The sequence below is a fragment of the Kryptolebias marmoratus genome, linkage group LG23 (assembly GCF_001649575.2).
Source record: "Kryptolebias marmoratus isolate JLee-2015 linkage group LG23, ASM164957v2, whole genome shotgun sequence".
Lineage (NCBI taxonomy): Eukaryota > Metazoa > Chordata > Actinopteri > Cyprinodontiformes > Rivulidae > Kryptolebias > Kryptolebias marmoratus.
The window spans coordinates 4,175,748-4,200,041 of record NC_051452.1 but is presented as its reverse complement, the minus strand read 5'-3'; the positions used below and the strand labels follow the sequence as shown (position 1 = coordinate 4,200,041).

The 24,294-nt window shown below is 45.7% G+C and overlaps 1 protein-coding gene across 2 annotated transcripts in view; it reads left to right on the top strand.

Annotated features, from left to right (window-relative positions):
* The window catches only part of pard3ba (par-3 family cell polarity regulator beta a), a 149,409-nt gene that overhangs the window by 21,296 nt on the left and 103,819 nt on the right, over positions 1 to 24,294 (top strand). The window contains exons 4-11 of one of the 2 annotated variants that reach the window (XM_017434394.3): positions 5,722 to 5,828; positions 10,147 to 10,232; positions 13,711 to 13,797; positions 13,889 to 14,014; positions 15,034 to 15,473; positions 16,465 to 16,604; positions 17,002 to 17,130; positions 22,681 to 22,866. In XM_017434394.3, the coding sequence (XP_017289883.1) occupies positions 5,722 to 5,828; positions 10,147 to 10,232; positions 13,711 to 13,797; positions 13,889 to 14,014; positions 15,034 to 15,473; positions 16,465 to 16,604; positions 17,002 to 17,130; positions 22,681 to 22,866 (1,301 nt within the window). Of the gene's footprint in view, positions 1 to 5,721; positions 5,829 to 9,954; positions 10,026 to 10,146; positions 10,233 to 13,710; positions 13,798 to 13,888; positions 14,015 to 15,033; positions 15,474 to 16,464; positions 16,605 to 17,001; positions 17,131 to 22,680; positions 22,867 to 24,294 lie in introns of those variants that run through there. The other variant, XM_017434395.3, reaches the window with a different exon arrangement.

Genomic DNA, 24,294 nt, shown 5'->3' with positions numbered 1-24,294 from the left:
CACACACACACACACACACACACACAGACACACACACACACACACAATGACAAAGGATCCAACCTGTGAGTTAAACAACCAATCACCCTTGAAGTGGTCTGTCCATTGACAGGAGTTCGTATTTGTTTCATGTTACTTACGAGCTAAATACAGAAACACACACTGAGCTAAAGCTAATGTAAAATAATTCACATTCCAGATACTTTTAACTCAGCTGCATTAACTTTTAATAATTTGTTTTTTAAATAAAAGTGATCAATTCTTCTTCAACACTTGTTTAAAAGCAGAATAAATTGTTCTCACCCCGGCGGAGCAGTAAGTATTATTTTTAGGTTGATGTACATCCAGGTCGCACAACTTCAACCTAATAGTCACAAACTACAAATTACAGATAAAATAAGAGTAAACAGACTTTACTTTTCCCTCCAAAATGACATTTTATGTAATTCAACGCTGACAAATGTAGTGAATTTTTGCTGATAATGCTCGATTGATGGGTTGAACAAACTAAATACGATAAAGGAAGTTGTAAAAATGTAGTTAGTAGTCAGGAAATGGATGCAAATATAAGCTGACAGTTATGTTTTAGTAGTTTTTTGGACTAACACCACACAGCCGTGATCAAGTAAAATCACATTAAGACAGGTTGGTGGCTCAGTTAGGTATTCACAAACCATGTAAAAGTTTTATCCCACTTTTTATTTGCGTTTATTACTCTGAATAATTTGGTTACAAAGTGTGAGGGCACAGAGCGATGGTGGTCGGGGCAAGAAGTGATTCAGTAATCAGTCAGGCATCCAAGTGTTTGTGTGTCAGGTTGGACGGGTTGTTTGATCAGGGCGATTGGACTTCACACTCGCCCCTGTGGGATGATTAGTCCTGCATCGATCTGCTGCACGGACACACACAGACACACACACACACACACACACGCACACACAGGCGCACTTGGAGAAAGCCAATCCTTATCGCATCGTCCCACTTGCAGCCTGAGCTGGGACGCTCAATTGATCGCCAGAAAAACAAGACCCCCACCCCCCAAAAAAAACACCGAAGCGAAGCACCGTCTGTGTTTGCGGTAAATGCACATCTATTGCACGGATGCTTTCCCACGGTAAACATTCGCTCCGTTTGTGTGCAGCCTGACTCACACGGTCACACGAGGCTGTGCTCGGCCGGAAACACGAAGCCGTCCTTGGTTTTCATCCTCGCCCTGGTAGGGAGTTGATGCTGCACCACGTCTATGTAGCTGAAAACAGGAGGACATTCTTAAAATAGACCGGCTGCGTTCCTGGGATTGACTCAGAGTCACGAACAGATGAATTCAAAAAGCAGGAAGATTTAAAAAGACGTTGGAAAGATAAGGGAAGGACATAACAGGGGTGTGTTACTGTGGCCACTGACAGGAGTTTAATGGGTGGCTTCTATAATTATAGGTCCACACTTTGGTCAAATTAGTGAACCTAAAATAAATTCTAAACTCTTTAACGTCTTTGGTTTAAGGCGAGCGAACGCAAAAATATCTGTACCACCAAACCCAAACAGTTTAATTACAGACTTACCTCTGCTTTCTGTTTTAATTCCTAAAAGGATTATTTTCATGCAGAAATACAGTGAAGCACTGATAAGTTTTCATTGGTGTAGAATCATTGGGTCAATGTAGAAATATCCTAATAATATAATTAGAGTAAAAAATTAGAAACACCCACTTTTAACCCTGAGCTTTAGGATATTAGGACATAATAAAAGACACTTAAATTAAAGATCTTGGTGGTTCTGCAGGCTGTCAAACAGTGAGGTATACAGAGCTTTCACTGCACTTCTGCAATTTGACTCATTTCTTCCTGATCATCGTCCATTTTTTAGGTCTTGTTTGCTACTTGAGGTCATGTTTTTCCAACTTTTTGTCCTATAGGGAGTTTTTGCCGGGGTCAAATGACAAAACTACTGTTAAAAGTAACATTTCATCAGCTGGCACTGCTGCAGTGGCTCCTATAGGATTTTTAGGAAGAGGTTAATTCAGCTGGTTGTAGTTGGAAACTTTGCCACCAGGTGTCACTAAATCCCACAGAGTTGTGTCATTTTGGCAGGGAGAGATACCCACGGACTGTTTTATGTTGCTAACACATTCCTTCATCCAAACCAAGGCTGCATGGATTATCAGGTGCTCTGTTTTATGTTTGATTTGGGATCTTATTGGAGTTTCATAGCTCTGGTAGAACTGGCTGTGAATCAGTAGATCTAGATGTCACCATTTCAGCTGGTGTCAGTGGAAAAGAGCTCTTCATTCAGGGCTTATTGGGTAATTAGAGCCTTTTTTCCCAACCAGCTCAACCAGACTTGATTAGAAATTCCTGCAGGATAATCTTGTTTATAGCCATCCAAATTCTGACCGCCCTGAGAGAGTCACATGTCACGCTCATCGATATCCCTGGCCCTTAGTGGCACCGCTTGACCTGCCTTGGGTCAGCACAGGTCAGAGGTCAGCTGTGGTGACCGGACTGGGCTCTGGGACTGCTATAAGTGGCGGGAGGATTGATGGAGTCCGGTCTGTGGATAAACGGAGGAGGATTTATGGGGCTGACTGCTGGGTAATGGAGCCTGACTGTGACCATGGAGCGGCCTCGGCCACTTCACAAAGTCAAATCATTGACATTGGAGTAAAGACCGAGGGTTGTGTGCGTGTGTGTGTGTGCGTGTGGGATCATGACTGGGGTTCACAGTAATGCAGCCTATTTGTAGAGCTCATTTAGAAAACCATTACAGCCTCTTTAGAATATGTTTGTCATTCAGTATCTGGACTATGAGCCGGATCCTGCAGTTTACCTTGGTGCCTAATGTACCTGATGTCCTTGCAGTTTGATTGAGAACTTCTCCCGTTGGGAACGAATAGTCATGAACTTTTCCCTTTACTTTCCAGCACCTTTAATAATAAGCCACGAACAAGGGATAGCTCTTCATTTTAAACCAGACAAAGAGCTCACAGTTTTATTTGGATTCACATTCCTAAGCCTTGAAGAGCTGAAGGAATTTCTGAACTTGGGAACTTTGGTGTCGTTCCTTTTTTGTGTTAATATGGTTTGAATGGAAGCAGTAGTTATATTATTATTATTAATATACATAGATTTGTTCTTTTGACATGGGTGAACTGACTTGTAAGAACAATTTATTTGTTCTTTAAAATCTTTACAGATGTTTTCAGTTGAGCAGTGTGGTTTTCCCACACAGCATCTGTACCAACTTTTCAGAACTTTTTATTGATATCAGCTGTGACTTCGACTGTTTTCCTGTGCTCACTTTTGGACCCGTTACCCGGATTAGGGTCCAGTTGATCATCTTTTTACAATATTCTTAGATTTGCAGCGTCCCGGATGACTGAGAACCAACACCAACATATGATCCCTACGTTGGTGTCGGATCGAAACGATGCTAACGCGACGGGATCGATACTCCGAGTTTTTTCTACCTTCACTTTGCTCCCCTTCCAGAAGAGCAATCCTGCGCCGGAGTAGCAAGATAAAATGTAAACATTGGACCAAACAAACATGGCAGAACTTCAGAATTATTACACACATGCTAAGGTGTAGTGTCTGCATTTCTTCTGTGTCTGTTCACACCCAAGTCGGTCGCATTTAAGCAAAACAAATCTGCCTTTTTTCACCAGCTAACCTCCAACAACAACAACAGCCCAGTGAGATGGTTCCTGTGGGCATTTAGGTCCATCTGACGGTCGATTACTGGCCAGCAGTTCGTGTCTACCATTTATTGCCGTTCCTCACTGATGAAGTTTTCTTGTTCAGCCTCAGTATTTACTGTAATCTCTCCGTTTGTAAAAGAAATGCCAAATGTTATCCAGGGGGTGGAATAAATAAATAAATCAGGTCTTACTTTGTTTTCATCACTAGAAACGGATAACGAAAGGTAGCTTTTCTGCGTGAAGCTAAATTAAATCTTAACCGAGCCTCCCAGTTTATTAGTCAAAACATTTACCTCAACGTTTCTACCTCAGGCGGACATCTTTTTTTTTTTTTAGCCTCAGATTTGTATCTAAAGCAGCATCAAGGCCTAACACAATCTGTATTTGCATACAGCTGCGTTACTTAATGTCACCGTTTGGTTTGCCAACACCTTAACTGAGAAGCTTTTCATTAATGTTGATAAGTGTCTTCAAGGAGCTTGATCCAGTTTAGATGAAGCAACAGATAGGAAGAGGAGAAAACATCAATTCCACCTGATTCCACCTGATAGGACCTGATAGGACCAGAGAGGACCCGATTCCACCTGAGAGGACCAGAGAGGACCTGAGAGGACCCGATTCCACCTGAGAGGACCAGAGAGGACCTGAGAGGACCCGATTCCACCTGAGAGGACCCGATAGGACCAGAGAGGACCAGAGAGGACCAGAGAGGACCAGAGAGGACCAGAGAGGACCTGAGAGGACCCGATTCCACCTGAGAGGACCCGATAGGACCAGAGAGGACCAGAGAGGACCAGAGAGGACCTGATTCCACCTGAGAGGACCTGATAGGACCTGAGAGGACCTGAGAGGACCAGAGAGGACCTGATAGGACCAGAGAGTTTAGGATAATTAGTCGGAATGACTAGACAAACACGTCCGAGCCGCCGAGCACGCGGTCCGGTCGCCTCTCTCTCTCTCTCTCACTCACTCACTCACACACACACACACACACACACACACACACACACACTCGCTGACCCCTGCCAGTTCGCGCACCACCCCCCTCCCCCCCGCTCTCTTTTATTCTGACCACGTTAAACCAGGACCCTGTCGCTGACCTCCAAAGAGAGATTGATGACAGGAAGCAGAGGAGAATTTTTCTCAGTTTTCTGTTTCTCTCCCTGATCTTTGTTTGTATATTCCTGACTCATCCAGATTTAGCTTTTTGGGGTGGATATTAAAAGCAAGCCTCAGCGTTCGAGTTGCTTCAGTTGTGGATTCAGACCTGATCATGTAAGCTGGGCTGCTTTCAGCTCTGGTTGGATGTGTGGAAGGGGATGTTGGGGCACGTTTGGTTCGGGCATCTTTTGCTCCCATGGTGGATCTTCCTGGGGGTGTTTCTCCTTTTAAACTTACCAGACCCTGTCTCATTTGTGTCCATTTGTCAGGCGCCAAAATATGTCTTTAAAGTTCTTATTAAGGGTGACAGTGCATTTGAAGCGCCCTTATTACTGTTTGGTTGTAAAATAAAGATTTCCACATGGAAAACTACGGGAGTTTGGTGAAATGACTTGGAAAACCTCTTTGGAGCTCTGTATCTCATTTATATGGCTCACAGAAACTTTGACTGAACCGGTCTTTTTATTTATTTATTTATTTTATGGTTTTTATATCATCGCACTTTAGTTTTTATCTGCACGATGTTGAGGCTTGTTTTCTGCTCTGCGTTTCCGCCTGGTTGTCTTAAAAGTGCTGTCAGTGAGTGAGAGACACGGGTGTGTGGTTACCATGGTTACCCTAACTAGTAACCAGCAGCTGCATTCATGTTTTGTTGGTTTTTCTTTATCTTTCTCAGTTTAGACATCAGAAAGTCTGCATTTCTTTCAGCTCAGGTTATTAGAAAATTAAAACCCTAAATCCTAAAATGCTTTATAGAAGAAAGTTTTTAAAATGTCTTTTATTTCTTTTACACTCATCCCATCGTGCTCGGTGGGGTTAGATGTGCGGTTTGTCTCCTAATGCCGATCCTTCTGTCTTCACAGATACGCCTCTGTTGGTGAGGAGCAGCAGCGACTCCGTTTTGCCCCCTCCTCACGAGAAAACGCCCACACCTCCACCTGATGGCGAAGACTACAGGCCGCCTGAACCGGTACGGATCAGACGAATGAAAAAGAAAGCTACAATTTGCTTTTATAGGAGATGTTCTTGCCTCCGTTGCTGGAGCCAGATTATAAACTGCTACAGTTTTGAGGGAGATGTACTCGTGTGTCACTCCATCAAAACGGCGAGGGCTCCTCTCGCCGTCCAGCTCGGCGCTCTGGGCTGTACTTTCCTTCCTTTCGTGACAGCTCGCCATTAGGGCCTCCTCTCATCCCTCCGACCGACTCTTGTGTGGGATTGTTGAGACGGAGGCAGTGTGAGGTCACACCAGGATGTTTCTCTTTGAGTCGGGGGGGCTCAGCTCAGCGGTGACTCAGCAGAACACGAGCATCAGCGAGCGACGGAGTTCGTGTTTCCAGACCCGAGCGAACGGGCTCGGCTGTACGCCTGTCCCAAAATATCCTGATCCACGTCTGACAAATGAGCTGCAACCTCCAGGACGCTGCTCCTTGTTAAAACTCGAGAAAGTAAGGGTAAATAAGAGGCAGACAAAAATAATCAGTAAAAACACTGAAACCGGTGTCTCCTGATCGTCTCCTGCAGCGGTTCACAGCTAAAACTCAAACTGAAATATATCTGTTAGCTTCTTTTCCAACCTTAAAGTGATCGTCCTGATCTTTTGAAGTGCAGTGTTTTAGAGAGGTTTTAAATTGCAGATGGCTCCTTACACAGCCTCAGTTCTGACAGGACTGACGAGTTAGCTGCTGGCGTCTTAAAATCTCCACAGTTAAATGTTGATTTATTAACCCTTACAGTGCTGCAGGCTGCAGGTTTTACACTGAAACGATACTTAGCAGTAGCAGCAGCTAGCTGTAGCACTTCTGGTGCAGCCAGGGGTGCTTCTGGCAGGAGTATCATAACTAATTCAGAAAAAAGTTTCTTAATTATACTTTTAAGGCCCCGTTCTACGCTGCTTTGGATTTTTTTTGAGCATATATATATCTATATTTTAGAACAAAACACTGAAATTCCCAACTTGTGCCACTAGGTGGCGAGAGCATCCACATTAGTGACCTGTCAAAACACAGTAAATAACATTATTTGCCTGGCTAGTTTCGTTGATATTGTTTATAAACTTTGTCTCAGTTGTTTCGACACAGTGAAAGTTTATTATCTGTAAGTTCAGGATGAAATGAGACGGACGCAGAAAACCCGATTTAAAAATGGCGTCATTGCGGCTGTGGTTTCTAGTTTCGAAGTGCCCTCTCTTCACGGATTCACCAAAGAAGTCTTCATCCGTGTCGCTTAGCTTGGAAAACCAAATCCCCGCCGTGTTTGTTTGCCGTAGTCTGAACGGCGTGATCCAGATGGGGAAATCCACACAGAAAGTCTTATTTTTTGCCAAGTGTTTGTGCTTGAGAGGCGAGGAGGTCATGGCAGCTTGTAGGCATATTGATACACCATCACTCCGTCGACCTCCCGACTCCCACGCAAACTCATCCAAACAAGCGCACACACTTTCATCCTGTTTTTATCTTGAAGGGAGCTACTGAAAGCGAGATAAAGTCTAATCCAGGCTGATACGGTGATGAATATGCGTCCCGTCCCTGGAATTGATTCTGCTGCCTTCGTGGCGAAGGCCGAGGTTGGCGCTCTCCTCTCGGCTCGTTCCTCCTGAAGAGGAGCGAATGAAACCAGCTGAACTGTGCTAAACACGCAGTCGGCTTTTTAATGAACCTACTCTGGCTGCGACATTCAGGCCCTCATAAATGAGACTTTTCATTTTACCAGCCTGCTTTCTTCCTCGTCTCTCATTCTGGGAGCAGAAAGTCCACAAACTGTCCAGTGTTGCCGGATCACATCCTCTGGTGTTTCTGCTCGTTTGTGTTTTCGAAGAGATTTGAAATCAGCCGGTCGGCGTGCCGCTCGTGATGGCGGTCAGCGATCCGCCGCGCCTCCAGAGACGTTTTCCCAGCTGGCTGACATGTCGCTGATGACTGTAGCGTGAAGGAAAGTCCACCTCATTACTCATCTGTCTGACAACAAACCTCTCGTCTCTCTCATGTCTGCACACCTCCGTGTCACTCGAACACGGCGGTGACGGCGTGCAGCACAGTAACAGAGCAGACAGCCCGTCAGATTCAAATCACTCACAACACGGAAACCACTGAGAATGATGATTGTGATGTGTGGTATTATTGTGTTAATTTGTCAGCCTCTGATGCGTCTCGCCCCGTCGCAGCCGAACTCGAAGCAGGAAAGAAGTGGCAGCTGGGGCTGGAAGTGTCGTTCTTTATGCACGGATGGAAATTATTTAATCAAATCCAAAACCAGGAAACTCTCAGAATACCTGTTTGTTTAAAATACAGGCAGAATATTCAGATTTTCTACAATCTTTGTTTATTTGTCGGCTCAGTAAAGTTTTGATTAAAAATAATCACTTTCATGCAGCTGAATTATTTTATGGTTAATGTAGAGCTTTAAAGATCAGGGCTGTAGTTTACCTGTATGTCCAAAATGACCACAACTGCTTAATTCAAATAAGCTTTTTATTCACATCACATGGAAGAACTTAAACACATATAGATAGTGGCTGCTGTAGCAGCTGCTGCTGCTGTAAGCTGTAGCAGCTGCTGCTGTAGCTTATTTTTCCTGCTTGGTAATTGGCTAAATATCCACAAACATGACAGATTGTCGATTTAATTACAAAAAAACAGCAAATCTTGACCAATTAACTGTCCGTCTTCTGCTATGAGTCGTGCTGTAAACAGTTTATTTTTCTTCCTTGGAAGCAAACAAATAAGATTTTTATTTATTTGCCAAATTAAACACATGAACATTCATATTTTATTGATGATTATTGTCACTACCTGACATGTTTAGCTTAAATAAAACGGCTTGGAGTGTGCATCAGACAATGGGAATGCTTTTAAAAATAGTTTTTAATGCTGTTAGATTGAAATGTGGACACATTAAGTCCCTTTAACCCATGATAGTTGTTTCTGCAGTTTCAAACTCTTTTAAACATGGATACGATTTAAACACAGGTGTCTTCATTAGTGTACACATTATTCTGGAGATATCAGCTGTCCTCTGCTTTAACATCTCAGCTACCATCTCCTACGTCAGGTTTGGCCATCAAAGGCAGCAAGGATCCGTCTGATTGGTTAAACATTATTACTAATATAAATTATTATGGCCCTAATTTGCACTTAACGTTTTTGCAGTTAAGCTCCTGGTTTAAAGATCACTGAAGCCGGAAAGTAAATTCAGCTCGACACGAAGCGTTGCTTTTTGAAATCTTTGGCCAAACCTTGACCTTGTCCATATGTTTGCTTAGTGTTTGAAGTGTGTGTGTGTGTGTGTGTGTGGGGGGGGGGGATTATGAAGCAGCTGTTTCCACATCTAAATAAATCAGCGCTCTCAGTCAGAGATTAGACCGTCGCAGAGCGTCAAGGCACGATCTGTTAACGGTGAAGCCGTGCAGGTTTTGTTCTTTTGTCTGACTCTGTGTGTGTGTGTGTGTGTGTGTGTGTGTGTGCGCGCGCTCACCTAACACTTCAGACAATCAGACAGGTTACAGCTCCACATGCTGGGTTTGGTTGCGTCCCTGTGAAACCCGAGGTGCTGGCAGGAGTTGTGGGGAAAGATGCACAACAACAATGAAGCCTGCAGCTCATCCTCCTGCCCCCGCACACATAATCTCACGCTGCCCAGATAAGTGGGTCACTATTTGTGCAGGCAGCATATGCTTTTGAATTCCTAAATATGTGTTGTTGTTTTCCGATGATGTTTTTAGCTCTGCTGAGATGATACGTGACTGTAATCCTGGCAGCAGAGTTCTGGATGTGTGGGTGTCAGAGTTATGAAGCGTATATTTATTGTACAGCGCAGAAGGAGTTGGGTGTGGTGGTGGGGGGGGGGAGCCTTTTAGTCATTAGGACTGGTGACACAATGAAAGTGACAAGGCAGAAGGACCTAATTGCACCCTTCTTGTCTTCAGCGAGTCGGGACAGTTTCTCCGTCCCTCCCCTCGGATGTGTTTGAGCGTCTCGCAGCCGTCCGTCCGTCTCTCTCTCTCTGTCTTTTTTATGATTTGCTTGCCCCGGGGTTGTTGGTTTGGCTTAAAAATAGGCCGAAACGGGGCAGGGATGGAGGGAGGGGGAGGGAGGTAGATGAATATACAGTACGTAGAGCGAAGGAAGGAAGGACGGACGGCGGCCACTCTCTCCTCGGGTCTCCAAAGGTGATTGATGGCGGCGTTAGATTGGCGGCGGGGCCTCTTTGCTTTCGCCAAGCGGTTGATGTCACTGCGGCTTTTATCACCATGGTAATTAACTTTAATCTGTTTCTGTCTCTTTTTAAAGGAAATCAACGATGCGCTGAAAGGAGCCTTGGAAAGACTGGAAACGAACAGCCCCTCGCCCAAAATGAGCCACAAGATTCACTTCACGTAAGCACATCTTTGAACACGTGTTTGTTTCGGTCAGATCATCCCGGAGCCGGGTAGACTGGGATTAGCAGTCCTGTCTTTGTTTGACCGGATTAAACCATCTCCGTTCTGCAGTCTTCTCTTTTTAGGCCCAATTAAAAGCTGAAAGGTCATTTTTCACCACTTTGACTTGGCTTTCATCGTATAAGTGAGATATATTAGTCCTAATACGTCTTTACAAATGAATGCTTTCCTTTAAGTGACAGTTAAATTGAAACCTAACTAATATCTTACCTGTTGGAGATGGCCTCTGACTCATAAAATAATGGTGACTAAGGTGTGTGACCCCATCTGTTGGCTGTTTTAATATCCCAAAGTGCTGATGATCCTATTAAATAAGAGCATAACGACAACACAAACAGTCCTAACATCCATTTAGCTGTTTTTTAAATCATTAAATGACCTGTATTTCAATTCTCTGTAACAATTATGGTGGAAATATATCATAAAAACTGGGTTTTTAATTGTAACTTGATATTTTGAGATTATCTAAGGACCCCTGCTTGGTGTTGGGTGACCCACATTGGGGTCCTGACCCCAACTTTGGGAATCATTGCTCCAGAGACAGGGTGTCGAACCCAGTGACGCCAAAATAAAATATTTGGTCCTAGCCAAGGGCCAATCACGATCCGTATTTATTAAAAATTACATAAATTAATTGGTTTTAGATGTATTATGTCAAATCATTCATATAGAAATATCAATGAGCAAACAGACTTTAATGAACACAGACAAATAGATCAAACTTCAAAAAGCTCATCGTTAGCAGTCATTTCTTACGCCTCACTCAGCTTTTAAATGAAGTTTTTAACATTAAAACAGACAAAAACCTGATCATACAGAAATTAAAACTATATATTGTTGGCTTCTAAGTCACTGTCAGAGAAAACTTCACTAATTAGGCTCAGTTTTTTAAAACAAAATAAGAATCAGAGACTCGATTTGTCCCAGACTAGAGGACCGGATGAAATGCTACAGAGGGCCGGATCTGGCCCGCGGGCCTTGAGTTTGACACATGGGCTTTAGATTATATAGCAGCGGCTAGCTGTAGCACTTCTGGTGCAGCTTGATGTAAGATGTTAATTATTCATATTGACCTATTCCGCATGTTTGAACCTTCAGTATATCTGAAAATCAGCTGTTCGAGTGAACAAGTTTACCCTTCGAAGTTCGACGTCGCTCTATGAACCTTCAGGCCGTCAGTCGGCCTGTAACCATGGCGACGTCTCAGCCCGTTTGGTCCCCCGAGCGCGCATCCTGTGCCGATTAGACGAGGTCTCCCTTAGAAGTAACTGGAGGGGACGGCAGGCGCTCAGAGGGAGGACAGATGGTGATTTTCCAGCGTTTTACAGTACAGCGGTGTCCTGACAGCGCCGAGAAAACAATGGAGGCAAAGCTGTCAGAGATAACAGATGGCTGGCAGTAGAAGAAACGGCGGTAAGTGATAGAGGGTCCCGGCCGCAGGTTTAGTCAGGCTCTCGGCCTCTGTCGATGTTGAGGAAGTCGACCAGGAGTGGGAGCTCCATCTGTCACCGTTTGTTTGTGTTTGTGTCAGTGGGATGCTAAAATGGGTGAGCGGAGCTATTCTGCATATTAGTGCGCGGCGCTAACAAGCTACGGTTGCCTCTGATGAGCTTGTTTGTGCAGCAGTTTGTTTTTATATGAATGTAAATTTGTGTGCATCGACACACACTCAGCCCGTCCTGAGTGATGGAAATACATTCACCGTGCCTGATTGTTTTTATTTTTATTTTTTGCCACCAAATAAAAACCGCAGTTTGTGCTGGTTTGCAAATCATGGGTTGTGGTAATTTGAATGTAACTGTGTTCTCTAATGGATGTAAATGTGATGCATGTGTGTATCTGTGAGGATTCAATTTAGAGGAATGTGACTGATGGTGTTTGTGAGCATGCAATACATGTAGCAATAAGAATGCAAATGAGATGTGTGTGTGTGTGTGTGTGTACAGTATATGTGCGACCCTGGCAGAGGTTAACGAGAGCAGGCTGACGGAGACAGAGGAGAGGCTTTCTAATGATCCCAGCTACTCTTTGGGTTGAGCTTGGTTGGTTCTGGAACTCACACATCATATGCTTTCCTTTATCTTCTACAGATTTAAATAACCGGACAGCCTCCTCTTCCTGATATCTTTCTTTGTTTCACCTCGTGCACTTTGGAGCCGCGGTGGTGAAAGCGTGTTTTCCTGCAGGCTTCAAACTGACCCTGTGACACGTGTGTGTTTTCCTTTTATCCCGTCCTTTTTCAGGTCTATTTCTGCTCTAAACACAGAGCGAACTCTTTATATTCCCCTCCTGTTCCTCCTCTAACTCTGGAGGCTGAACGGATTTATCATATGTTGCCAGCTTTACATACTGAATTTAAAAAAAACATGCTTTTTCTTACTACCTTTAGTCTGTGCTTGCTATCTAAAGTCTTCTTTTTATGTTCCTTTTTTTGTTTAACGACTGTAGCTTATATTAAACACACATTAAAACATGAGTAAAGTTTTACAAAAGCCTGTTTTTAAATAAAACTATCTATTGGCTGTAATATATAAGTGACTCAAGGTAGAACAGAAACAAATAAACCTTTCTGACAACAATTTCACGTCACTTAGTTATCTGTTTGTGCTTTTAACCGAAGAATATTTCTTATTTTCATAACATTTTAAAGTCTTTATAATAATACAAACAGGTTTGGTGCATTTATTTCCTTCTCTGCCATCAAATCAGGACTAAATAACTTTAAACTTTTAATAACATAGAGCCTGTAAATAAACCTGTCGTGTTTCTTTTTAAACTAAATAATTACATAATTAAGGAAACTCTCTGCACAGAAAGGGTTAATGGTATATTATTAACACCCTTTAATCAAAGTTAATGAATAAAATGGCGCCTTTTGAATGAGATTCTCCTTTTTGTTGATGAACTATTACACAGTTTCAAGTATATCATATTTTATGTACAATTAGCCTCAAATTCCATTTTTCTTTTGCATATATTGAACTAAATGGTCATTCTTTATGCTCGAGGTGATTTATTTGAATCTTTTTCATTCTTGTATAATAACTTTGGTGGTGAAATCATATATGAATATAATATTGTTTTATTGTGCTTGTCCCCCCCCCGTCCTGTTTCCGTGCTGTGGGGTTTGGTGTTTATCTATCGGCTGCTGAAGGCGACGGTTCGAGACTCTGCAGAGATTATTAGAGAAGCTCGTTCTGTTTCATCTCCATCACGTCTCTTCTGTTTTGTCCACCTGCTAGATTGGGTAGTCGAGACGCGGATAGATAAGAAGTGAAGTAGCCACCTGGGTCCAACACAACACACACACACACACACACACACACACACACACTACCTGTAAGCTAATTTGTAGCCCTATCTGTGTTGCCTGGAGGAAAATGCAAATGAGTTGTGTGTGTTTTACTGTTGGCAGGACTCTGACGAGGACGCTTCAGTTCCCGGGGGACCGGGGCCCCCTCGGCATCCACGTGGTCCCTTACTGCTCCTCTCTCAGCGGAAGGTACGCGCGGGCGGCGTTTACTCTGAGCAGAAGACGTTTGTGTGCCGCGTGCATTTATTTGCCTGTTTTTCCGTCTCTTCGTCTCCGGCAGGACTCTGGGCCTCCACATTAAAGGTGTCGAGGAGAACAGCCGCTCCAAACGGGAGAATCTCTTCCAGGAGGACGAATGCATCGTCCAAATCAACGACACGCCACTCCATGACAAAACCTTCGCAGAGTAAGGAAGCAAAGACCTTAGCATGAATAAAATGCTGAATAATCATCCAGAAAACACAACAAAATAAGAAGAATAAAGAAGAGAGATGCGTCGTGCAGAGGAAGTCTGGCAGGAAATCAGAGTGATTAAGAATATATAGCATGTGGTTGTACCAAATATCCAACAGGGACTTCCAGCATGTTGATCCCTTTAAGTCTTGTATATAATGAGCAAACAAAAACCTGAACATGAATGTGAATTGTTCAAACCCTGCTGCACCATCTGCCCGAAGCCAACTGTGCAGGAGTACGTGTTCCTGCGTGTCTTTAATAAACCAGAACCAGGCTTTTAACAAACAGTCATGTCAGATGATAAGAAGAAGAAGTAAAAAGAGGAAAAGGTGGAATTATCCCTCCAGGTTGGAGGTGAGTCTCTGCCTCAGGCGGAGCGGTTAAAGCATCTGGAAGTCGACGATCTGCGCCTCGGCTGTGATAACGAGGACGTTTCTTTCAGCCTGTTGTAGTAGAGGAAAAAAAAGAGCTGAGCTGGAAAAACGAGGAGCTCGATTTACCCGTCCGTCCACATTTCCAAACCTCACCTGTGGTCATGAGATACAGATCACGACTGAAAGAAAGAGATGGTGGATACAGGCGGGTGGAACAAGCTTCCTCTGCTGCGGTATGAGGAAGTCTGCCTATTAACCATTTAAGTCCTTCAATGTCTCACCACATCTTCTCTAAAAGAGTTATTTTCCTGTTATATCTGTGTTTCCTCCATCCTGTTTCTCTGAATTGTTCAGTTTATGCTGCCATGTTGGTGATAATAGTCTATTAAAGCTGAAACGGAGGGACGGCTGTAAGGTCTCCCCATCTGATGGGACCTCGATGTCCCAAAGCAGCTGGAGGAGTTTGATTCAAACAGAACTACAGCTCCATCAGGGGTCCACGGGCCTCATTGATCTTCCTTAGTTCCCTTTTCTGACCTATTTTACAGATTTGAAAGGCGAAAGTGTAAAAACTTGTTGACTTTTCTTTCTGTAGGTCCCAGAAGGTGTTCCAGAAAGCCATGGCGTCGCCTTCCGTGCGCCTGGAGGTCCTCCCCTCAGCCAACAAGCCTCGCTACGAGAAGAGCCTGATCGGTCAGATTTTCTCCAGCGACGACAAAGACGCCTCGCTGTCCACGAGGAGCCCGGTGGTGGTCCGCGCTCGGCCCGACGCCCAGCCCGAACCCAAACCCAACCCCAGGGTCGACGCGGTCCTGCGGAACGCGTCGCCGGTGCAGGCCCCATCCGGGACCGGGTCTTTGGACAGGGCTTCCCCCAGGGCTTCCCCCACCCCTCCAGCCGGGCCAGCGGTCTCCTCCCCGACGTCCAGAACGACCAACCAGAGCCCTCTGGCCAGCAAGAGCGCCGCTTCGCCCGGACTGTCGAGCCTTCCCAACAAGAAGGGGGGCAAGAGGATGAAAATCGACCTGAAGAAAGGTAAATAGTTGCTGGGATGTTACTTCGTTTGTAACGAGACAGAAGCAAGCAGATCTGCTTGTTGTGCTGGAAAGCAGCCATCTTCTCTCTGATGCTTTAATGCTGGAGGGCTGATGTGTGGATGGCTGAGGAGCAGGTCAGGGAGGTGGATTATTAAAAAGATGGCTGTAATTAGGAGACATGCTCACTACAGGTATCCAGATTAAGGCCGATGAAAGAAGCTGGGATCCTCACTTTCCAGCTATTCACTTCTGTTTTATTGTTAGCTCCTTTCTTTTCCTCCATGATGCAGGATCAGAGCAGAGGCTATTATTGGGTTTCTAACACTCTCTCCCTCGGCAACAGGCGCCTTCTCTCCATGATTGGCAGGCGGGGAGGTTTCGGTGCGCTAATGTCGGGCAGACAGAGGCTTAGCTCGGAGAGCAGATAGCATCTTTCACCGCCTTTAGTATGCCACGGTGGCTTTGCTCCCCCCAGCCTCAGACTGAGCGTGGCACATTTCACTCATGGCTTGGGGCTTGTGGGGCCGTGAAAGAGGGAGAAGGAGGAGGCTTGTGTGTGGCCTCAGAAAACCCACATGGGAAGTCAACATAAGCTCCCGAACTCGAGGAGAATCTTCGAGGAAATCACTCCTCATCCTCGGGGAGGGCGAGCGACAATCCCCCCCTTTCCTCTGCTTTCACCTTCCTCCCGACAGCCGCCGATCGGCGTGCTCACACGTGAAATTAAAGGCAGCGTCTGTCTAATCCGGCTAAGAGAGGAGCCTGTTCCTGAGCCGGGCAGCTAACCCCCTCAGGGAAAGCAGCACTTAAAAAGTAGTTAATGCTAAAACCGCAGCCTGGGTCCAGCAGGTGATTTATTAGAAGAAAGGAAGGAGATGAGAGGAAAAATTCAATTAAAATGGAAATAAAAAGCTTAATTAAGTCTCTTTTTAGGGGCATCAATGTCTCAGATACACACTGTGACGCATGGCGCTTTGTTCCCCCAACAGGCCCCGAGGGTTTGGGCTTCACCGTGGTGACCAGGGACTCGACGGTTCATGGGCCAGGGCCAATCCTGATTAAGAACATCCTGCCGCGCGGCGCAGCAGTCAAAGATGGCCGGCTCCAGCCTGGAGATCGCATCCTGGAGGTAAGCTCAGCCGGAGCAGGGGAGAAATGAGTCCGTTCCGAATCTCGTCATGTTTCGGATCCACGCGTTCAGAACCGTGGTGGAGATGAGTCTAGAGAAGAGACGCTCTGCAGCTTTATGGTAAACGTTTCACCCATAATGAGCAAAAATGTTCTCAGTTATTATTGGATTCAGTATGGTAAGTATTTAATAGAAGGTCCTCAGAGTTTTAATGTAGACGTTTCACTTCGTATCTGAGGAACTTTATGGTCGATGTGTAACTTTGAGTTGCCAACTCGTCTCTGAGGGTCTCCTCCCTCAGAAATACTTCTCCATAAAAGAAAGAGCAGCAACATCTGCTCCTCAGGTAGCTTCAGTTTGCCGTGTGGTAGGTGATAATCCTCTGCTGTGTCTGTAGGTGAACGGCGTGGACATGACGGGCCGCAGCCAGGAGGAGCTGGTCGCCATGCTGCGCAGCACCAGGCAGGGCGAGGGCGTGTCCGTGGTGGTGGCCCGGCAGGAGGACATGTTCCAGCCGCGTGAGCTGGTGAGAGAGCGTTTCCTTCACATCGTGTCTGTTTCTCCCGAAGGAGCGAAGGAAGCTCTTTATGTTGGTGCCACTCAAACCCACTCCGGCCTTCCTGTACCCCTCCGGCTTGTTGACACAGCGATGCCAGAGGAAGTCACGCACACGAGGCTCAGCAGCCTCGCAGGAAACGCGCCAGCGTGTCCGCGCCTGTCGACACGCCGCGGTCGTTAAGCCACCGTTTACCTGGAGCGGCTGACAGGGTCAAAGGTCGGCACACTCTGACTGCGCCTCACAGGGGACGCAGATCCACACAAAGTGCTGTTTGTGTTCGTGTCCTCTGTGAGAGACTGATGCATATTCACACACACAAACTCCCCAAGTCCTTGATAAAAACTTCAACACAAGTGCTATCACACACACACACACACACACACACACACACACACACACACACAGATGAAAACAGCTAAGTTACTGCTTACGAAAATAGTTCGCCCTCATTAATGGCCCAGCAGTCTTGGCATAACAAGTGTGTTTTGAAGAGCCTCCGTCGAGAACTCGCTCGCATTTCTGCATTAAAGAGAGACGGTTAGAGAGGGCCTTCGCTCTGCCCCTCGTCTTCCTCAGAGACGTTGGGATGTAACGTATTATTAAAAACACGTGGTCCAAAAGAAGCACTAAAGTAAACATAAAGACAGCGAGCCACCAGTTACAGTATTTAACAGCATCTAACCTGGAAATGAGCGAGGCTGTGCTGAGTGTTTTGTCTCTGCTCATGACAAACCAGTGACTGTTTCTGAGGCCGTAACAGTCACTGGTCATTAATTTAAACCTTCCCATTATGAATTAGTTGTTGAGAATAATTACTGTATGACAGCGTTTCGTCTTCCTCCACTAACTGCTGCAGATAAACTAAGAGCATCAATCAACGTCGTCCTCTGCTGCGGGAACAGAAGCGCTTAAATCCAAACTTAACTGTTAATATCTTACCTGTTGTAGAAAGCTCTTTGATTGACCTCCGTTTGGAGAAATTGTTTTATTTTTCCATCTAAAATAATGTAGATAAGCTCTCCACAGACCCCGTGAATCAGAACTCCTGTTTTAAACTTGCAGCTGATTCGTATCTGTTCATCCGTCACATGTGGACTATTTTCTGCTTCTCGCACATCAACCTGGTTTCTGCCCTTTGGAAAGCTCCTGGAAAGTGAATAAAACGGTTTTGCACACATGTGACCTTCCTAATCCTATTTATTTCACTTCCATTATAATAAAAAGTCATTTAAAGGTGCAGATTTTTAGACGCTCCTCCTTATTTTTTAAATATACTTTGTTTTTTTTGCATTTACGTTCAAGCAGTGCACTTTGACATGATGAAGACAATCACAAGAAGTGAGACTTTAGCATCTTACAGATACATCACACGTGTTCATTTGACAATAAAATAAGTTTTAATGATCTATGCAGATTAAAAATGGACCCAATTTGCTTCCTTGTGACGTTTTCTGCTCCTTTCCTCTCATTTAACTCCCAACAATAACATTAGATACTATTCAGGCAGACAAATGCAGTTTGATGGTTTGAATTTAATAGAAAACAAGTAATATAATTGCCAAAGCTCCACCAGGGTGTCTCAAACGTTAAATTCGGCAGCACATTACTTAAGAGCCGTTAAGATATTTCACACAAGACAAAAGCTGTTGCATCAGGGATGACCAGAGGACATTCCCGTTTAATCCTCTCAGGAAGTTGAGCGTTTGCATTTATTGGAATATTTTAGTCTGCGCTCTGCAGTTAGTGTGACTAACATGCGTTGGTGGAGGGAACCCGCTTCAGCGTGGCGGTTTAACCCTCAGCCGTCTGACTGAACGGGTGCTTTTTACTCTCACGTCTCCATCCACGGCGTTCAGTCTCTATAGCTTCCTCGGCTTTCCAAGGTTTGATCAAAACAACTCCGTTTAATTCTCCGGCTTGAAGGTGGCGGGTGACGTGCATTCCCTCCTTCATGGTAAATAAATCAGAGCGCTGACGTTCCACGAGCAGCTGTGTGTTTCCTGTGAAAGCTACGCTCTCTTTCAGTCACCAAAGCTGTGAAGTAACCTCATTTAAAGGAGACAAAAAGACGGTGATTTTCTACCCCATTTCTCGCCGTCGCTCGCGCTCCAAGTAATTAAAAAGTGATAAGTTCTAATCACAGTTTCTCTCCTGTCAGCACTTCTGCATCTCCTCATTATTTCACAGGGCCTCCTTTGTTTCAGGCTGTGAGTGAAAGTGTGTGTCGGGGACAGGACGCTGGGGTCGTTCTGCACATGGTTGACCCCCAACACTTCTGCTGCCAGCAAGCCTAGGTCAACTCACAGGAAGGGAGGATTTCAGGAAGATTTAGTGTTTTTTGTTTGCGTCGCCGTTGTCTCTTTCGTCAGCTCATCCTGTCGTCTTTTTACTTTACGAATTACCCTTCAGCCGGCCGCTTTTGTTTTTGTTTCCCGTCGACGCGAGGTAAAGGTGTAAAGCTGCGAAGAGGCAGACATTAAGGCGATTAATTGGCAGCTCCGTCGCCGCCGTCAAGCGCGGCGAGATCTCATCTTAATTGAATGTCGCTCTCACCGCTAATCCCCCTCCTCTCTGCTTTGAAACCCCACGTTTAAACCAAAAAGCCTGTGTGTGTAATGGCTGTGCTCCTCTTCCTCATTTGGCTGTTGAAGAGGGTGGTCTCAGGGCTATGGGTGGATGGAGGGGGGGTCGCAGCCACCGAGGACCCGATCTGCCCCCAGGAAGGAGCATGTGTTTGGACCACCACTGAGCACCACTTTGTTGTGTAAATCAATACGCTAAGATCCAATAAATAAACATATTTAGTTTCATTTTAATAAGTTTTTTCCCTAAAGGCTTCAGCGTGTGCGCGGTGTGTGCGGTGTGTGCGGCGCTCTTTCACCTTTTTGTTATCACAACCAAAACACAAAGGCATTTAAAACCTCCCATGATGCCACCGGAGTCATCTGAAGTGTCTGTCAGGATTGTCATTTAAAACTTCTCTTTTTAGAAAGCCTTGTTGATAAAAATAAGCTCCGATTTGAAAAAGCTCTAATTATGCTGAAGTAGAAAATAAAGTCTGCTGCTTCAGAGGCGCCCAGTTTGCTTCATTAATCTTATTATTATTTCAGTTCAGAAGATAATAACCAGCAGAGTCAATGCTTGTTGTTCCCAGCATTTGTGCACCTGGCAGTCAGCGAAAAGACGTGGAATCATATATTTATTGCCAGCAGCCGAAGGCGAATGGGCTGCAATGGATTTGCCTGTGTCTGCGCGGTCGTTTCTGTTAGCAAAATATCACACGACCCCCACTGGACGGATTTCAGTGACGCTCACAGGAAGTAATCTCCCATAATTAAACTGCTCTTGGAATAAGCGCAGCTCAAGATGGGCGCCACAGCTAAGCAGCCACAACAGCCGAAACTCAGCCAGTTGTACAGATATGCCCCTTTTCCACCGCCTCTAAAGGTCCCGGCTCCACTCCACTCCGCTTGCTTTGCGAGCGTTTCCACCGGCATTTTTCGAGGCCGGCCCTGGTCTTTGGTCCCTGCTTCAGAGTAGGGCCAGCCGGGCCGGCCCTGCTTTTTTAGTCCCTGCTTCAGAGTAGGGCCAGCCGGGCCAGCCCTGCTTTTTTAGTCCCTGCTTCAGAGTAGGGCCAGCTGGGCTGCTTTGTGGGCAGAGCAAGCTTAGCTCCTGTTCACTCATTGGTCGTGGGTGTGACCAGATGCAAGCATAAAGAGCGAAGGTAGGAATATAAACACCAGCGTTAGCTTTATGCCGTCTGACCCCCCCTGCAACATGAGGAGGCGTTCCTCGGCTACCGACCAAACTGGCCGGTGGAAACGCGATGCATTCTTTATAGAGCCGAGCGGAGCGGGACTTCTGAAATAGAGCCGGTGGAAAAGGGGCAATAGTGAACTAAAAGTTGAAGTGGTAGTAGCTGAGAGTCGTTAACAAAGAAGAGCTTGTAACGGCTCCAACTTTGTCCCTTCTCAGCATCCGTCTGTCAGGAAAGGCAGCGGGCGATATTTATTCCTTCAAGGAATTCTAAGCCTTGAAGTTTCAGAAACGTTTTCTACAAATATTTGAGCTCTCTGTAAGACAACAGGTAAGACGCTGACTAATTATAAGTCTCTGACAGAACCCCGCTTCAAACTATCACTGATTCACAGATCGTCTCTTTATCCAAACCTCCCGACTCTGAAACCCGATGAATTCCTGTGACTTCCATCAGTTTACACCTAATAAGCACCACTTGTCAGCTTTTTATATCGAAGTGACTAAGTGGATCAGTGTGTCACAGCTTATCAAGATTTTCTTTCACTTCATTACCTTTAGTGACTCTGACTTTAAATGCAGAGTGTGTCTCTAACCCCCCCCCAGCCCCGAAGGCTTCAAGCTGCTTTTTGTTTTAATTAAGACAAAGCAGAACAGAATGGAGCTGTCAGGAAGAGGACGGCCTGGAAGGAGTTGGCGGCTGTAATTGTGAGTCTTCCCTGAAATTATCTTGGAGGATTCGCTTGTCCTTCAGATTTGTGTCACGATGAGAGCGAGCTGCGGATTCCTGGTTCAAGGTGTCTGATGCAAGGCTTCTGCAACAAGTGGGAATGTGGCCCCACCTCCTGAATTTACTCCTCCATCACAGGCGACGATGTTTTTACCGGTGGAAGTAATCTATAACTTATTACCGTCTGTCTGTCCACCTCAGCTGATCATATATACACACATTTATTAATAAGTTGTGGCGATCTTCACGAGCCGGTCAAAATCAGGAAGTAAAGTGGATTTCTCAGTCTTTTCCTGGGTGACTGACCCCTAGATTTGCATCATTTAATAAGCAGCATTTTCTCCGTCCTTCCTCCTTCCGTCTCGTTTCCAGCGCCGCCGCCGCCGTGGTCATTTCCCTCCCATCACGTTCTCAGCGGGGCGGGGGGAAGATGAGAGAGACCTGTAGGAAGAAGAAGCAGGTGGAAAACAGGGGAAAATGTAAAGAAAGAGCGAGAGATGTGAATAAAACGTGAAGAGTAGGGGGCGGGGTGGCGGTGCATAAATGAGAAGCGGGTATACCTCAGGGAAGGGTTATTACGTTTAAATGCTCCTCTGTGCCACCGTCCTCCCCTCCTCCTTTCTTTTTCCGCCCCCTGATTCCCCCACTGAGCTCCAGGAGGAGGGATGAAAAGGTTATTATGTTTCCTTTCGAAATGGCTCACTCTCCGTCTGTGCCTTTCATCTCTAAATGGAATAACCTCTCTACAGTCGCTTTCTTCTTATTCTTACTGCACCTTCATCTCTCTTACCAATAGTCAACACATACTTCTTCTTCCTTTCTCTCCTCCCTGCAGCTACCTTTGATCTGACCATTTAATCCGCTTCCCGTCTCCTTCCTTTTACAGTTCTCTGGCTCGTGGTGTTGAATGTAATCAATGTACTGTTGGCACGCTCCTTATCGGCCGGATGGAGAGCTCCCTGGTTATGATGTTAAGTATTAACAGGCCTTTTTTATTTATTTATTATTGTCTCGTGTGTTTTCTTTTTCAGAGAGGCGAAGAATCGAGCGGTCAGGTGACTGAGAACGGCAGGGAGCAGCTGATGTACGAGATCCCACTCAACGAGACGGGCTCGGCCGGCCTGGGGGTCAGCCTGAAGGGGAACAAGTCAAAGGAGACCGGAGAGGACCTGGGCATCTTCATCAAGTCCATCATCCACGGAGGGGCTGCTTATAAGGTTCAGCAGATTCCAGAAACCTCATCCTAATCTTCTTCAGCTTTCCTTCTTGGTCTCCTTGTCTCTTTTTGTCTTCATGCTGATCTTCTTTGTCTGGAACATCTTTGTTGTCCTTTTTGTCTTCTTCAGTTTCTCTTCCCTCCTCGTCACCTTCTTTGTCGTCTTGGTCCTAAAAGCTTCTCCCTGTTAGGTGTCTCCTCAGTGGATCATCTGCCTCAGTCTCACACACCAAGCCTCTCTTTACCCTCCGTCATTAAATCACAAACCACCTCCGTCCCTTGCTGCTCCATATTCAACATCCTGTATTCCTCCTCAGCACATGTCCAAACCCGTCTCAGCCAAGCCATGCGTAGGTCTTCTTCACCATCCATTACTTTGGATGGTCGACCCATCCACCTTCAATCCCCCTGTACCCCCTGCAGCGTCACTGTTACACCTGTCCCTCTCGTTCACCTGTCCTCTCACCTGCTCCCATCGTCCTCTCATAAACAACACAGCTCGAAAAGGCAAATAATCTAAATTCAAATTAGCCCGTTTCTTTCTAGCACAAATGGATTTTTATGAGCTGTTTGTAAGGCTCACCTTAGCTTTTCCTTTTGCGTCTCATATTCCCCTCTTAATGTCTGCAGCGACAGAACGGCGCTCTCAGATCTCATTAACTTGATGAGCACGGTGTTTTCATAAACAATCCAAATGATGCCCAAAGCTGCACAAAGAATCCAATAAACCAGTGTGTGTAATTTGTCATTGCAGCACAGTCTGCGATGGAGAATGATCTGGAGCGGCCAGGATGTCCAGCTGTTTCACCTTTAAACAACAAACCCTCCATTTTTCACCACCTTGACTCTCTCACGCTGCACCAAACAGCAGTTTGTTTTCACACCTTTTTCCCCTTCGCTCTTCTGCATTTCTCCGTTTCCTCTCATCTTCTCAGGCCTCGTTTCCCGTCTTTCTCCGCAGCCCGAGCCCCTCCCTTCTTCCCTTGATCTTTGACACCCGTTGACCTCGCGCGGCCCCGCCACATGACCGCCGCAGCCGTCTTATCTGTGTCACTCAGCGCTCACTCCAAATTGCGAGAGCATGGTGAAAACAACAACATCCCATTTCAGCACTTTGGAGATTCCTCCACTTGGCCTCGATATCTGGCGCACGTTAGAAGTTCTGCTGCTCCCAGATCTGCAGGAGCGGAGACGAGTGTGCGCCGTTGCAGATAAACGGCTGGTCTGGGATCAGGACGGCCTTCAGAAGTAGTTTTGTGACAGCTGCAGAAAGCGGATAGTGTTCAGACAGCAGTAAGATCTCTGGCTGGCTCTCTGGAATGAGATACCACATGAGAGGAGACATGAAGGAGGAGAGGCAGACATGGAGAGCGAGGGACGAGGCAGACATGGAGAGCGAGGGACGAGGCGAACGAGGGGGGGGGGGGGG